The sequence below is a fragment of the Salmo salar genome, chromosome ssa04 (assembly GCF_905237065.1).
Source record: "Salmo salar chromosome ssa04, Ssal_v3.1, whole genome shotgun sequence".
Lineage (NCBI taxonomy): Eukaryota > Metazoa > Chordata > Actinopteri > Salmoniformes > Salmonidae > Salmo > Salmo salar.
In genome coordinates, this window is record NC_059445.1 from 28,753,061 (window position 1) to 28,770,853 (window position 17,793).

Genomic DNA, 17,793 nt, shown 5'->3' on the forward strand with positions numbered 1-17,793 from the left:
TCCCACAGAAGAATGTTGTTTCTTAATGTTCTCTGAACATTCTGAGAACATGACTTTAAATAGGACCATGAGGAAACCTGTAGAAAACGTTCTTCTGAAGTACTGAAATTCTAACAGAATGACATTGTTTCTTAATGGTCTCGGAACAATTTGAGAACATTACTTTAAATAGAACCATCGGGAAACCTGTAGGAAATGTTATGCTGAAGTACTGAAATTCCCACCGAAGAAACATATGGTTCTCAGAATGTTACACTACATGACCAAAGGTATGTGGACACCTGCTCATCGAACATCTCATTCCAAAATCATGGGCGTTAATATGGAATTGGTCCCCCTTTTGCTGCTATAACAGCCTCCACTCTTCTGGGAAGGCTTTCCACTAGATGTTGAAAAATTGCTCCTGGACTTGCTTCTATTCAGCCATAAGAGAATTAGTGAGGTCAAGCACTGATGTTGGGCGATTAGGCCTGGCATGCAGTCGGCGTCCCAATTCATCCCAAAGGTGTTTGATGAGGTTGAGGTCAGGGCTCTGTACAGGCCAGTGAAGTTCTTCCACACGATCTCGACAAACCATTTCTGTATGGACCTCGCTTTGTGCACGGGGGCATTGTCATGGTAAAATGGGAAAGGGCCTTCCTCACACTGTTTCCACGTCTAGAATGTCATTGTATGCTGTATGCTGTAGTGTTAAGATTTCCCTTCACTGGAACCAACGGACCTAGGCTGAACCAGACCATTATTCCTCCTCCACCAAACTTTACAATTGGCACTATGCATTGGGGCAGATTCCAATAGTCCAATAGCGGCAAGCTTTACACCACTCCAGCCTACGCTTGGCATTGCGCATGGTGATCTTAGGCTTGTGTGCGGCTGCTCGGCCATGGAAACCCATTTCATGAAGCTCCTGGCAGCTTTTGAAGAGTTTGGAACTCGGTAGTGAGTGTTACAACCGAGGACAGACTATTTTTACGCTCTACATGCTTCAGCGCTCAGTGGTCCCGTTCTGTGAGCTTGTGTGGCCTACCACTTTGTGGCTGAGCCTTTGTTGCTCCTAGACGTTTCCTCTTCACAATAATAGCACTTACAGTTGACTGGGGAAGCTCTTGCAGGACAGAAATGTCATGAAATGATTTGGTGGAAAGGTGGTATCCTATAACGGTGCCACATTGAAAGTCACTGAGTTATTCAGTAAGGCCATTCTACTTCCAGTGTTTGTCAATGGAGATTGCATGGCTGTGTGCTCAATTGTATACACCTGTCAGTAACGGGTGTTGCTGAAATAGCCAAATCCACTCATTTGAAGGGGTGTCCAAATACTTTTCTATATATAGTGTATGTGCTACAGTAGCTGGGTATCCTGCACCATTCCCAGAATGTTTTGGGAAGGTTGTATGCAAAATAACCATAGGACAACCACACACTCACCAAGTTCTAAGAAACATATGGTTCTCAGAACGTTATGTGCTAGCTGGGTAGTCTACCAGTCAACTGTCTATACTACCTTCTATCCATAGTGACAATCGTGGTAGGTGACTCTTTTGTCAAGATCTGCAATAGGTTAACTATCAATCCCACCACACAAAAAAATATTCAAATCTTCACAAATGTTCAATATGAATCCACAAGAGAGTACAATTGAGTAAAATTCTACTCTGGGCTGTAAATTGTAATGGTGCAAAAGCCCTGTTATTTGAATGTTTCATTCTATTCATTCCATTAGGATCAGTTGTGGGTCTACTCAGGACAGATTATAGAAAGGCACAGTAGCAGGATAGTCTGGCAATAGTTTTACTTCTGATGCTAATGCAGTGTCTGTTGCCGATCATCATTCTCCGAAGTCGTCCTATATAGTGTGTCCACATAGGCCTAAGCTCCCAGCAGGCCCATTATTGAGGAACGTTGTCACGCCTGCTCTCGCTCCCGCTCCCCCTTTCTGGCGCTCCGCCCACCATTACTATTACTAGATAATTACATTATCTCTCCTATCATTGCTATGCAGACGACACACAATTAATCTTCTCCTTTCCCCCTTCTGATAACCAGGCGGCGAATCGCATCTCTGCATGTCTGTCAGACATATCAGTGTGGATGACGGATCACCAGCTCAAGCTGAACCTCGGCAAGACGGAGCTGCTCTTCCTCCCGGGGAAGGACTGCCCCTTCCATGATCTCGCCATCACGGTTGACAACTCCCTTGTGTCCTCCTCCCAGAGTGCTAAGAACCTTGGCGTGATCCTGGACAACACCCTGTCGTTCTCCACTAACATCAAGGCGGTGACCCGATCCTGTAGGTTCATGCTCTACAACATTCGCAGAGTACGACCCTGCCTCACACAGGAAGCGGCGCAGGTCCTAATCCAGGCACTTGTCATCTCCCGTCTAGATTACTGCAACTCGCTGTTGGCTGGGCTCCCTGCCTGTGCCATTAAACCCCTACAACTCATCCAGAACGCCGCAGCCCGTCTGGTGTTCAACCTTCCCAAGTTCTCTCACGTCACCCCGCTCCTCCGCTCTCTCCACTGGCTTCCAGTTGAAGCTCGCATCCGCTACAAGACCATGGTGATTGCCTACGGAGCTGTGAAGGGAACGGCACCTCCATACCTTCAGGCTCTGATCAGGCCCTACACCCAAACAAGGGCACTGCGTTCATCCACCACTGGCCTGCTGGCCCCCCTACCTCTGAGGAAGCACAGTTCCCGCTCAGCCCAGTCAAAACTGTTTGCTGCTCTGGCACCCCAATGGTGGAACAAGCTCCCTCACGACGCCAGGACAGCGGAGTCAATCACCACCTTCCGGAGACACCTGAAACCCCACCTCTTTAGGGAATACCTAGGATAGGATAAAGTAATCCTTCTAACCCCCCCCCCTTAAAAGATTTAGATGCACTATTGTAAAGTGGTTGTTCCACTGGATATCATAAGGTGAATGCACCATTTTGTAAGTCGCTCTGGATAAGAGCGTCTGCTAAATGACTTAAATGTAAATGTAATTACGCACACCTGTCACCATCGTTACGCGCATCAGCGTTTCATGGGACTCACCTGGACTCCATTGCTTTATTGATTGCCTCCCCTATATCTGTCACTTCCTCAGTTTCTTCCCATTGTCTGCATTAATGTTGTTTTTTTCCCCCTGTCCAGACGCTGTTCTTGTTTTGTTATATGTCCGTGTATCTATTAAATCACTCCCTGTACTTGCTTCTCGTCTCCCAGTGTCTGTCCTCACAAAAGTATAACAAGTGTTCTGCCTCCTTTCCGATCTGAGCGGCTATTCTTTGACCTAGAACCTAACGCTTCAATATAGCATAAATATTTGTCATTTCACTTTTTAAATGTATTACCTTTTATGTGTGGCATAAACACAACTAGTCACAGTGTTTACATCTGATTAGGCTACTTCAAAATTCTCCCGTCGGCTATCTTCTCTCGTTCATCCACTACACTCGAATATCATTCCATCATCCAAACTGCTTAACGGCTATTCGATTAATGTAGAGAGACAACTGTTACAAAACGCAAAGATGTTTCATGACATTTGGAGATTGTCAAACCACTCCTTCGATATTGAGTAGGGAGAGATGTATATTCTGTTTTTTCGAGACTGACATTCTCTACTTGGTTGTGGTGTTGAAGGCACAAACCATGATGATAAGTGCTTGAAGTTGGTAATCGGTATGCAGTTATGTCTTGCTTATTGGTTGTGTGTGGTGCATTGGCATAGAAACCTGTTGGTGGAAAAAACCTGTTGGTGGAAAACTCCCCCTACAGTAGCTGATCATTGTCTGCAGCTGGCTCTTGTCGTAGTGTAAAGATACAGGCAGGGAGAGTGAGCTTGTCCATGGTGGTCGGCGAACCCTCAACCTTCTAAAGACAATATCCACGTTTAGAAACACAAGGTTGCTACAGTTATTGTTATTTATGGTGGTAATCATTTTTTTATATATTTTTTTATGAGTGGGAGGGTGTGCAGAACATTTTACAGTGCAAGGGGAGGGTCATGTGAAAATATTTTTTTCATATTTCAAACTGTCCCTAAAGAGTTGCATTCATAACAAATCTCTCAGAACACTTCAAAAAAATGTTTATTCTTACAAAGATCTAGCATTATAACTGCAAAATCATAGTAATAGTTCTAAGTCAATACAATACATAATGTATCTTCTATCCATTATAACTGCAAAATCATAGTTATAGTTCTAAGTCAATACAATACATAATGTATCTTCTGTCTATTGTGATGGAAATGTTGTACTTCATTTCCATCACACTATCATAGTTCAACCCTTGATAAAATCTTCAAACTGTATTATAAGATGACTTTGTATTTACATCTGAGCAAAGACAAACTCCTCAGTGTTTTGAAAAGGGATATACCAGTATTATCTTCCCCTCCCCTATACCAATGTTTCAGGGAAACATAGGCTTTAAAAAAGAAGGAAAAGCAGATTAAGGGACTTTTCATTTTGATCCCCTGATTTAATGGTGCTAGATTATGGCCAACTGAATATGGGGGCAATAGGCCCTAAACGCAAAGGATTTTTGTCATGATTGCACAGCCCTGGTGAGTCATGCAAATCCAAGCCCTTCAAATCTCTTACGTTCTAATCTGCACTAGCTATTTAAAAAACCTGACGATTTCCGAGAAGAAAACGCTAAATAAACCTAGCGTGGAAATAGATTTTGAGCCGACCTAACAAATGGCCAACTGTTGCTACTGTAAATAGCAGTACTGTAAGTGTCACATCAAAATCTATCAGACATGTGTAGTGTCCAGTAGGATATGTGTTCTGCAGTACTGTAGGTTTCTGACTATTTTCCACACGGAGAATGAGGGTAGGCAAAATATAAAAATGTAGTAACATACTGACTGTAATTTGTTGTTGTCATGTTGAGAGCTTGATCTTATTATTGAGGGGCCAGAGTATGGCATTTTAGTTACGTTTTATCCTATGTGTGTTCAGAGGCTAAAGAGGACATTTTAGTCACAGAAAAAAAATGAAAACACAGTATGGGGTGAATAAATGTAAAACAGAATGTCATTTTGGATTGTGCGCTGGTTGTCTGTATGTCTCTAGAATGTCCACCTGTTGATTTAACCTGTTCACCCACTAAGCCCCTCCACATTCATTAATCTGACAGTAATCCCCAAATGCTTGTTCAGATGCCGCAGCTGGACTTGACTGTTTCCACCTTAGTCATTGTTGTTAATATGTTAGCTTGTGTGTAGAGCACTGTGTGCTTTAGTAGGATATTCTCCCCGTAAAATATATAAACGCTAAGCTATTGAAAGCATTTATTGTAACTGAATCAAGTGAGTGCTGGCCCCTTTTTAACATTTTCATGTGATCGAGTGTTGACTGCAAGCACTCTTTCATTGTTTTATGCAAGAGCATAGAGTTGAACATGTTTTATCCCTTTACCTGAATACGTTAGCTTATAGCAATGCTTCCTTCTCCAGTCAAGCCTGTGTGAATCTAGAGCCAAACCAACTCCCACAGCTTTTATCCTTGCATGGACCTCTAGGTCAGTGGGGGGAAAAAAAGACGCTTCTATTTTTAAAGTGGATGAATTTAGCATGCATACTGCCTCCTGCTGTGCTGGCCCGTCTGCTGGCCCGATTGGTCGATCTGGCAGCAGGGCCAATGGCGGTGGAGATCAACACTGTGCTGCCACCATGTGTCAGAAAATAGAAATGCTTTTACTCTCCCAACTCACTAGCACTGTGAGAGAAATAGGCTATCTCCCTGAAAATAGACCATTCCCTATTTCTCTCTCTCTCTCTCTCTCTCTTTCTCTCTGTCTCTGTTTCTGTCTGTCTACCTGCCTGTCCATCTTTCTTTCTTTCTTTCTTTCTTTCTTTCTTTCTTTCTTTCTTTCTTTCTTTCTTTCTTTCTTTCTTTCTTTCTTTCTTTCTTTCGCTTTCTCCCTCGCTCTAATGTCACTCCTGTGTGTTTCTCTGTTTGTTATTTCTCATCTCTGCGATTAGGTGTCAGTTTCTATCTGTCTCTAGAAAATGGAGGTTTAAATGAAAATGTCAAATACTTTTTCCTAATTTAGAAATCATGAATAAATAGACCTGATTAACTGTTGATTGAATTTATTCAATGGAATCACCCCCAAGTTGTATTACTTTTCCCTTTTGGACAGAATGTCAAGATTTATTGTGGGGGGAAAACTATCCATACTTTATAAATAATGTAAATAAATAACTCCATAAAATGTTGGTGATTGCATGATTTTGGGGTTTCATTTTAATTTTGTCCTAAGCAGTGAGTCAGCTTTGTCTATTTGTTTTCTAGGCAAACATCAACTGACAACTCAGGGAAAGAACTGCGACCATCAAGTTTCACATCTCCTGAAAAGTAGTCCAAGTTCAAGGTAATGTACCAACTTGGATATTGTTATTGTTATTGATATGTTTAATGTTGTTAATTGTCAATGTGTACATCCATATTTTGTGCTCTTAAAAGGTCTATTGTGTTCTATTCTATTGTATTCTATTCTACAGACGAAAATGTAGATACAGCTCCGGCAGTTCTAAGAAAGGAGCTGGTCCAGAGAGGGACGCTAGCTCCTCAGACAATAGGAGCAGTCACATGATGGGATCGCCAGAGATGAGTAACAACAACAGAGGTGGTCACCATGGCGACAGCCCCGCCCTGCGGCGCTTGGGTAAAACCAGCAGCTCGGAGTGGAACAGCTCCGACGACCTGGCTGGAAATCTCTCGGAACCAGAGGACAGTGCCTACCGCTCCAGCAACATCAAGCCCCTTCTGTCCGAGTCTCCCTGCCCCTGTCCCCCCCACCACCTGGCCTTCCACCAACCTCCCCATATCGAACTGGAAGAGCCCTCATCGCAACATCAGCCCTCCATGCCGCCATTGCCTCACCCTAAAGCCGCCCAGCGAGCCTCCCCTCACCAGGGGGATGTTGGCCACCATTGCTTCCGTCCCAGGCTACTCCAAGAGCCCTCCCAGACCAGCCCCCGGCCCAGCGTCCGGCCCACCCCGGCCTCACATACCCCCAGCCCCAACCAGAGGTCGGAATCCAATGGCCCTCTGCAGAGGCCCTCATCGAGTGCCAGCTCCAAGTCGGGCTCGGACCCAGAAAGGAGCAACCCATCGTCGGGCGAAAGCGAGGAGAGGTTCCCCATCTGCAGGCCACCTGGAGCCGAGTTAGCGGTAGCCCAAGGGGTTTCCCTCACCACGTACTTCAGCGTGGACAATTGCATGACAGACACGTACAGACTTAAGTACCATCACCAGCGACCCCTCCTACTCTCAGCTATCGTCCCCAAAGCACCAACTGAGCCCCGAGAACAACCCAGCCACCACCTGCACCCCGCAAATACACACTCCATGCTAGACCCACCCAAAACCCGGCCTGATGCAGGTAAGCTTGGACAGTCACAGCGGCTTGTCAAAACACCTACGGGCAGTCATGTACTGTTCCAAAACGAGTGGTCTCAACTGTAAACTTACAACTCTATGTAGAAATATAAAGCATCCAAATATTTTAAATGCTGGCATCTGCCCAAAATTAGCTTTGACGTCATCTGTAAAAAAAATATATAAATATTTTTCATGTGTGTTTTTGCATTGAGTTCATCTATATTGTTTTATTTTTTCCACAAAAACAGGTCATAACAGCAATAAGCCCACTGCAAAATGGAACCCAGTGACAGCCAAAGGACTGGATGAGCGTGGCTATTTGTGATGAAATTACCTGGTAAGTGATACGCTGTGACCTTTCAGGAATTGCCATGTATCACAGTTCCTCTTATCAGCACCTTTTTGATGGCTCCGCTACCAGATCCTTGTATGCATACAGATGCAGTTTATTTTGTGCAAGCATTACAGCATGACATGCTGCACTCGCCTGGGTCAAAATCAGTGAGAGAAGGGCAGGCACAAAGTAATTTCATTTCACTGGTGATGATGAGGACACATTAATTTAATGCAGTAAAAAATCTATATATATATTTACATATATAAGCTATGGATGTGTCACTGCAACCTTAAAGGTCCTCAATGATGTCACCATTGCCCTTGATTCTAAGCAATATTGTGCTGCTATTTTTATTGACTTGGCCAAAGCTTTTGATTCGGTAGACCATTCCATTCTTGTGGGCCGGCTAAGGAGTATTGGTGTCTCTGAGGGGTCTTTGGCATGGTTTGCTAACTACCTCTCTCAAAGAGTGCAGTGTATAAAGTCAGAAGATCTGCTGTCTCAGCCACTGCCTGTCACCAAGGCTCAATCCTAGACCCCACGCTTTTCTCAATTTACATCAATAACATAGCTCAGGCAGTAGGAAGCTCTGTCATCCATTTCTATGCAGATTATACAGTCTTATACTCAGCTGGCCCGGATTTTGTGCTAAATGCTCTACAACAAAGCTTTCTTAGTGTCCAACAAGCTTTCTCTACCCTTAACCTTGTTCTGAACACCTCCAAAACAAAGGTCATGTGGTTTGGTAAGAAAATTGTCCCTCTTCCCACAGGTGTTATTACTAGCTCTGAGGGTTTAGAGCTTGAGGTAACCTCATACAAGTACTTGGGAGTATGGCTAGACGGTGCACTGTCCTTCTCTCAGCACATATCAAAGGCTAAAGTTAAATCTAGACTTGGTTTCCTCTATCGAAATCGTTCCTCTTTCACCCTAGCTGCCAAACTAACCCTGATTCAGATGACCATCCTACCCATGCTAGATTACGGAGGCATAATTTATAGATCTGCAGGTAAGGGTGCTCTCGAGCGGCTAGACGTTCTTTACCATTAGGCCATCAGATTTGCCACCAATGCTCCTTATAGGACACATCACTGCACTCTATACTTCTCTGTAAACTGGTCATCTCTGTATACCCGTCGCAAGACGCACTGGTTGATGCTTATTTATAAAACCCCCTTAGGTCTCACTCCCCCCTATCTGAGATATCTTCTGCAGCCCTCATCCTCCACATACAACACCCGTTCTGCCAGTCACATTCTGTTAAAGGTCCCCAAAGCACACACATCCCTGAGTTCGCTGCAGCTAGCGACTGGAACGAACTGCAACAAACACTCAAACTGGACAGTTTTATCTCAATCTCTTCATTCAAAGACTCAATCATGGACACTCTTTCTGACAGTTGTGGCTACTTTGTGTGATGTATTGTTGTCTCTACCTTCTTGAGCGTTGTGCTGTTGACTGTGCCCAATAATGTTTGTACCATCTTTTGTGCTGCTACCATGTTGTGTTGCTACCATGTTGTTGTTATGTTGTGTTGCTACCATGCTGTGTTGTCATGTGTTGCTGCCTTGCTATGTTGTTGTCTTAGGTCTCTCTTTATGTGGTGTTGTGTTGTCTCTATTGTTGTGATGTGTGTTTTGTCCTATATTTATATTGTATTTATTTTATTCCCAGGCCCCCGTCCCGCAGGAGGCCTTTTGCCTTTTGGTAGGCCGTCATTGTAAATAAGAATTTGTTCTTAACTGACTTGCCTAGTTAAATAAAGGTTAAATAAAATACAATAAATAAATATATTCATCTGTATACTAGAATTTAAGCTGTTCAATACCACTACTCAGGACAAGCACTGACTTTGCTACTTATTGAGGAAATGTTTGCTTACAGTAACCATGTTTCCATCCACAGCTGTGATGGGAGCAGTTTCGATACAATTGTATAAATGCTGACAGATAATGTGTTTGTTCGAAGTGTGAATTTTTGTGTCTGTAAAATGTATCATGCGAGAAATGCCAGTGGAAACGCCTTTATACACATATATTGATATAATAACCATCGTATCAAAGTAAGCTTGGAGTCACGCAATGATATGGTGTGTGGTCCTCCCACTACGACTCGGTAAACCAAAAACGTTTAGGCTATATATAATAAGTTATGATGAACTTCTTGATGCTCCTTTACAATAAATATCGATGGTCTTATTCTGGTGACATGATGATTGACGTTTGACAAATAAAATATTCTTGCTCTTATACATAATAATCTCATTATGTAGACTAGCCTACCCTCACTGTATCTGATAGTTGCTGGTTGAAAATACAATCTACGCATTGCCTTATTATCAGCAGGTTTGCATGGGCGGGAGTTTCGGCTCTCCATTGTGACATTACTATGTGGTAAATTGGTTAATTGACCAATAACAAAGAATGTCCCAAACCTCTCTGCCAATAACAGCTAGTTTTCAGTTTCCCCCTCCCCCCTCAGACCACTACCAGACAGTCCTAGCTAAATCTTTGTTTGAGAAAAGTTAATTTTGCTAAAAAGCTATCTTTGTTCATTTTAATGGAAATCTATTATTGTAAGGTACTTAATTGTTACCCAGAAACACGTTGATATTGATATATAAATGGCTGCATTGGGCCGTTAAGATAAATGCACTAACTAAGCTGCTCTGAATAAAAGTGTCTACTAAATTACTAAAATGTAAACTTCAACAAGCAAAAACAAGAGCTGAAAAACGCACAACCAATAAACCAGACTTCGATCAAATACATAGGTTGAATACTTTAAATACTTTCAAATATCTGTTAATCAAAAATATATAGTTTGTGTGGTGCACTTCTAGTATTATTGCATTGGTTTGATTGGACTCAACCAAATGAAATGAAACTACATGTATTTGAAAATATTTGACATAAGATATTTTACCCAGGTCTGCAATACAAGAAGTGTGTGAGGACAAGAAAGGTTTTTAGCAACAAGCTCTTTAACACACATTGGTAACGCGGTCCTCTGTTGCTCAGTTGGTAGAGCATGGCGATTGCAACACCAGGACAGTGGTTTCAATTCCCAGGTCCACCCATACATAAACTATGTATGTATGCTTTGGATAAAAGCGTCTGTTAAATGGCATTTTTTTCTTAACCTCTATGAGACCCCTTCCCGTTCTCATCCCGGTAACGGGATTGCTTGACAAGATAGCAAAAATCTAATCATTTCAATTTCTCAAACAATCAACTATTTTACACCATTTGAAAGATAAACATCTCCTTAATCCAACCACATTGTCCGATTTCAAAGAGGCTTTACGGCGAAAGCATAAAGTTAGATTATGTTAGGACAGTACATAGACAAAAAATTACACACAGCCATTTTCAATGCAAGGACAGGCATCACCAAAAGCAGAAAACCAGCTAAAATGATGCACTAACCTTTGACAATCTTCATCAGATGACACTCCTAGGACATTATGTTAGACAATACATGCATTTTTTGTTCTATCAAGTTCATATTTATATCCAAAAACAGCATTTTACATTGGCGCGTGACGTTCAGAAAATGTATTTCCCCCAAAACTGGCGGTGAATTAGCACTACAATTTACAAAAATACTCGTCATAAAACGTTGATAAAATATTAAACTGTTATTCAAAGAATTATAGATTAACATCTCCTGAATGCAACGGCATTGACAGATTTCAAAATAACTTTACTGGGAAAGCACACTTTGCAATAATCTGAATAATCTGAGTTCCTGGCACTTCCAGGAATCCCAGGTCCACAACAAATGTTGTTTGTTCGATAAAGTTCATAATTTATGTCCAAATAACTCCATGTTGTTTGCATGTTCAGTAAGCTACTCAAAATGCGAGGAAAATGTCACAACAAAAAGTCAACAAAAAAATCTATTTACGTTCGTTCAAACATGTCAAACGTTGTATAGCATCAATCTTTAGGGCCTTTATAACGTGAAACTTCAGTAATATTCCAACCGGACTCATGCATTGTCTTGAAAAATGTTTTGGAACAGAGCTACCTCTCGCATGAACGCGCGCCAATGAACTGTCATCCTTCCCTGGGTCACCAACTTCCCAGCCTTCTCATTCGGTCTCTGTTCATCATAGACGCCTCAAACAACTTTCTAAAGACTGTTGACATCTAGTGGAAGCCTTAGGAAGTGCAAAATGAATCCTTAGTCACTGTGTGTTTGATTGGCAATGACTTGAAAAGCCTACAGGCACCAGATTTTTCATTTCCTGGTTGTATTTTTCTCAGGTTTTTTGCCTGCCATATGAGTTCTGTTATACTCACAGACACCATTCAAACAGTTTTAGAAACTTCAGAGTGTTTTCTATCCAAATCTACTAATAATATGCATATTCTAGAGTAGTAACCTGTTTAAATTGGGTACGTTTTTCATCCGGCCGTGAAAATACTGCCCCCTAGCCCAGACAGGTTAATGTAAACAGTGAAAATGTACTCATGGCGTACACATATAATCCATATCATAATAATCTACTGTCATAATAATCTACTGTCCTCTTCTTACTCATAGGTCTGATGTCCATCTAAAATAAGCTATTGAACTGGATGCCAAAGAGTCTGCTGGCTGGAAAAGTGTTGCTCCCAGAACTTCAACTGTAATCAGTGTCAAATGTCAAATCACTGATGCACTGTGGGTTACTGAAGTACTTATATGTATTTTAAAGTAAGATACAGTTTGGTAGTCCACTGTCAGAGAAAAAATGTATCTATGTTGATAGATGAGTTGGAAGTTGGAAAGGGCAGTCCAAGGCATAATACAGTAAAATGTTATGATTACCAGTCGAGTATACACTCTATACCTTTTGGTTTAAGGTAATGTGATTGTGTAGCCAACACAAATTCTGTTTCCGAATATAAGCGCCAAATTCAGCAATCTCAAAATACAAACACTAACATTGTGTTTGTATACTTGTTATCCTGCTGAATAGACAACTGTAATAATGTTAGCCAACCTGCATGAGGACTTATAAAGAGGTAACAATAGTGATGTGTACAGTATGAGCATGCGCATGGCATACTTTACATTTGTATCCAACCGACATCCAAATTCCAATTGGTTTATGTTATTGGGTCTACTTAAATGATATATTCATGTCTCAATTTTTCCACATACAGTACCATGCAAGTACTTTATAGGCCAGGAGAGACATCAGATTTATTTCAACCACTGCTAACTTGACCAACTTTAGCCACGGCTAACGAAAAAGTGAAAGGAATGATAGGGGAAAGCTCACTATGTTCAGAATTTGTGGCAAAATCACCTCTAAGTAACCTCAATCAATCAAATATCTTTATGAAGACCTTTTTACATCAGCAGATGTCACAAAGTGTGTATACAGAAACCCAGCCTAAAACCCCAAAGCAAGCAATGCAGATGTAGAAGCAAGGTGGCAAGGAAAAACTCCCTAGAAAAGCAGGAACCTAGGAAGCAACATAGAGAGGAGCCAGGCTTTGAGGGGTGGCCAGTCCTCTTCTGACTGTGCCGGGTAGAGATTATAAGATTACAAGATTACATCTTGTTCTTCAAGATGTTCAAATGTTCCAAAGATGACCAGCAAGATCAAATATTAATCACAGTGGTTATAGAGGATGCTATAGGTCAGCACCTCAGGAGTAAATGTCAGTTGGCTTTTCATAGCCGAGCATTCAGTGGTCAAGACAGGTCGAGAGAGAGAGAGCGGGAAAGAGAGGGTCGAAAGAGCAGGTTTGGGATAAGGTAACCGGTCCGGTGAAAAGGTCAGGGTTCCAGGCAGAACAGCAGAAACTGGATCAGCAGCACAACCAGGTGGACTGGGGACGGGGACAGCCAGGAATCGTCAGGCCAGGTAGTTCTGAGGCATGGTCCTAGGGCTCAAGTCCTCCGGGAGGGGAGAGAGCGAGAGAGAGATGGGAGAATTAGAGGGAGCATACTTTAGATCACACAGGACACCAGATAGGACAGGAGAATTACACCAGATAGGACAGACTGACCATAGCCCCCCGGCACATAGACTACTGCAGCATAGATACTGGAGACTGAGACGGGGGGTTGGGGGACACTGTGGCCCTGTCCGACGATACCCAACCAGGCACGATATAACCTCACCCACTTTGCCAAAGCACAGCCCCCACACCACTAGAAGGATATCTACAAACCACCGACTTACTACCCTGAGACAAGGCGGCATATAGCCCACAAAGATCTCCCCCACCACACGAGCCCAAGGGGGCGCAAAACCGGACAGGAAGATAACGTTGAGTATAGCGAAAAAAGCCTAGCACGACGTGATGCACCTCTCCTAGGGACGGCATGGGAGAGCACTAGCAAGCCAGTGTAGAGAGGGGAGCCGGCCAGACAGAGACAGCAAGGGTGGTTTGTCACTCCAGTGCCTTGCCGTTCACCTTCGCACCAGTGATTTGAAGGTATTTGAGTTGATTTGATTGTGCAATTTTGAACATGGTGAGCTTGCCCCATCACTCCAATTGTTAATAGTGGCTATTTAAACAAATCAAACCTGTGGATGACAGTTTCTCTGTCCCCATAGACTACTTTCAGAGTAAGTGGAAAAAATAGAGCTAAGTCTGAAAACAGCAAAAATACCCTTTAAGTTGTCATTATTTATTTTATTTATTTAGTGAGAAGATAACGGCAGGGATTCAATATGATCGCGAGTTATAGCTATTGCAGCTTTTAAATCCAACGTTCCCACATTCACGGTGATCCTATTCACGGTAAATGCTGCTGTTGTGTTCCAAGGTGTGGGATACTATGCTAGCATGATTGTGTCAATATGTTTTCATCAATGTCTATAACCCACGATCGGATTGAATCCGGCCCAAAGTGTTGGACACTATGTAAGCATGATTGTGTCAATACTTTTTTTGTCAATGACACCCATAGTATTGCAATTTAAGGTGCAATTGATTTAAATGTTGGTAAATCTGATAGCAAGTTGCCCTCTAGATGTTTCTGAATGAAGCCAAACAAATATAATTCACATTAGAATTCATTTTATACTGTTTTCATTGGATAAGTCAGGGATCATTTCCCTGTCAAAAACCAGGAACCATAACTTCTACTTATTTTCATGTTTTTTTTACATACAACATTTTCACATTTCACATTGTTAAAGGAAGAAAAGTATTAGGTAAATAACCCAATGGGAGATGGCTTCAGTTTTGGTGATCCATAAAACCATTCAGATCATGCTAATGTATAAAACTTTATAGGCCCAGTGCAGTCAAAATCTAGATTTTTCTGTGTTCTATATATATTTCCACACTATGAGGTTGGAATAATACTGTGACATTGTGATAATGATGAATACCATTTTAGTGTAAGCTGTTTGAAAAGATCGTCTGAAATTTCTGCCTGTTTTGGTGGGAGGGAGTATTGGCCTACCATGGTGACATCAAAATGCAGTAAATTTGTTAATAGACTAATAAGAGAGTTCCAAACCTCTCTGCCATTAACAGCAAAAACATTGTTTTTCTTTTTTTGTAGTTTTATCCTCCCCGCTCAAATCACTCCCAGACAGTCCTAGCAAAATTCTTGCTCGAGAATTTGCTATTTCCTAATAAGCTATTTTTGTTTCTTTTTAAAAAACAATAATTGAAAACAATCACAGTAAGGTACTTCGTTGTTATGTAGAAATGATTTGATATTGAGATAAAAACAGCTGCATTTAACCTTTAACACTTCACAGTATAACACTTTATTGGTGACAGTTTGCTTGAGGAAACTATCCGTAATATTTTATATGTGGGATGGTACTTTCAGAACACTGCAGCTCATGATTTATGTTGCAATTGCAATTTTGCAGCATTTGGAAATTGCATTGGATCATGTGTCATTACATATTTAAAATGTTATGGTTAGTTTTCTCATGCAAAGTGCTTCTTTGTGAGAGGAAAATGTCGCTTGATAACTTTCCAGATATCACAACTCCATTGCATGTTATAAAAAATTGCAACAGAGCTACATTGTAGTTTTATGGTATTTAAGTCATCAATGGGCAAAACTACATTGCGGCTAACTGGGGATACGTATGTATATTCATTAACATAATGATTTATTTAAATTGCAATGTTCCTCTATCCATTTGCAATGTGTGTAAAGAAAAGGTAAAGCAATTACATGGTTGGGCAGAACCAAAAACAAAACTTCTGAATCTTGCCCCATGTCCCAGAGGACCCTGCTACTTTCAGAAAAAAATAATTTAAAGGGATAGTTCACCCAAATTACAAAATTACGTGTTGGTCTATGCAGTCTATGGACAAGGTGAGACAGCAATGCATGCTTTGGTTTTGTTTACCTGGCCACTGTCTCCAAATGCAAACTTTTTAGCATCTCTGGCACAAATTAAATGCAAGTCAATATCCCCGATATTAGAATTTTTCACATTTATCAGCATAAAATGTAGTGCTGCATCTATGTGCACAAATCTTTAAGAGAAGAAAGCTATTGAATACTTAGCATCTTGGCTGTCCTTTTTCAGTTATCAAAACAAAATGTAATCCAATTGTGATCTGTCATTAGATTTTTGTAATTTATTTAAATGCATGCTGCTTCAAAATTCATGGTTTTTCCATTATGTCTGGTAAATTAAATTTTTTGTTATGGTAAAATAAATATTGACATTTTGGCATTCAAATAATTTGGGGTAAGACTCAACAAACCGGGACACTAACAACAATGGATGTCATAGTATTTGTTCACTAATGTTCCTAGGCTGTTGATATATGAATCCCCGTTAATCTTTTTGAGCTCAACATGAAAATGTGTTCCCGGTTCTCACTGGTAGTGTTTTTATTTGCTTGTTGTAAAGTTGGTTATTTCAATGCTTTACATTTAAATTATTCATGTAATATACAGTTTATTATTCCTTTATGTAAGTCTTGCTTCAGCGGAAAGGTTTTAATTGTTTTTCTCACTGGGTATTTTTGGGAGTATGGACTTTGTATATATTGCTCTGCTGTTATATCTGGAGTGCCTTTGCATTTTTTTCATGAGAAAGTTTAACATGTTCCATTTGAAAAGAAACATGTACAGTATAGCTGACTGTGTACACTTTATATTTTTGGAGATGCCTATGCATTTATTTCTATTCATTGTTTAATAAACTTAAAATTATGCAATCACTAAACGTTTTTTGTATGCCTCTGGTTTTTGCAGTCACTTGATTTCCATTGATGATTGACAACAGTGAGTCACAGTCATTGGCAATAGCGTATTGCGCTAGGGTGCTTGTACTCATCTAATCTTGAATATTCAGAAATATCTGTATACATTTTGTGGACATTGAGAAATTCAGAAAATCAGTCTGTAAATAATTCAAAAACATGTTTACTTCTTAAAATATCAAAACTTGAAGTGCAAATCAAACCTGCTTTACACATTTCTATTACAAACAGTGCATCTTGTACAGCTAAAAATGATGTTGGCATTACAAAGACCTAAAGTGGTCCAGTGGCTTAAGGCTTAAGGTTGTAAAATGGTATAATTCTGGATTTGAACGTAGCTCTTCTTGGTCTTAGTGGTTGGATTGTTTGATCGGTTTCCTCTAACCCCTCTTGAAAATTCTCTTGGCTTCGACTCCATCATAGCTGTAGCTCTGTTGGAGGAAGAGTATATATATTTTATTATGACATCAAAAATATCCTACAACCAGACCTGGTTCAAACCCATATCCATGACAAATACTTCTGTCAAATGCTCCACTTGATTTGGTTTGCCCTGTATAATTAAACCAATGGAATCGTCCCAACATTGAAAACTCCTAAGGTAAATCAAGCTAGGTACTTTCAAGCATTTGATTTGTACTTTGACCAAGGTCTGCTGCCTGTTTTCTTCTTCAGAAGTGTAAATATGTCTTCATTTAGGGTGTGTAAAACAGGGTGCATATACACTTTTTTCACATGCAAATAACATTTTCCAGAGAGGGTAACTAACCTGTACAAGTTCCTCTCCAACAATGGCTCTGGTAGTTTTCAGCACCTTTCCATTGTCCTTTCTGGTGAATGTACCTTTCATCATGTCTCCT

The 17,793-nt window shown here is 40.9% G+C and overlaps 2 protein-coding genes across 3 annotated transcripts in view; one reads left to right on the plus strand and one right to left on the minus strand.

The window, feature by feature from the left end:
* usp53b (ubiquitin specific peptidase 53b) overlaps positions 1-6,380 on the plus strand; it is a 49,579-nt gene extending 43,199 nt beyond the window's left edge. For both annotated transcript variants that reach the window (XM_014195558.2, XM_014195559.2), the window contains exon 16: positions 6,302-6,380. The gene's annotated coding sequence lies outside the window, so the exon portion shown is untranslated. The remainder of the gene's footprint in view (positions 1-6,301) is intronic.
* Positions 6,381-17,080: 10,700 nt separating this feature from the next.
* The window catches only part of fabp2 (fatty acid binding protein 2, intestinal), a 2,127-nt gene continuing 1,414 nt past the window's right edge, over positions 17,081-17,793 (minus strand). Inside the window, exons 3-4 of the mRNA XM_014195557.2 lie at positions 17,703-17,793; positions 17,081-17,364 (exon numbers count right to left, since the gene is read on the minus strand). The exon at positions 17,703-17,793 is cut by the window's right edge and continues 17 nt beyond it. Of these exons, the coding sequence (XP_014051032.1) occupies positions 17,314-17,364; positions 17,703-17,793 (142 nt within the window). The 3' untranslated portion in view covers positions 17,081-17,313. The remainder of the gene's footprint in view (positions 17,365-17,702) is intronic.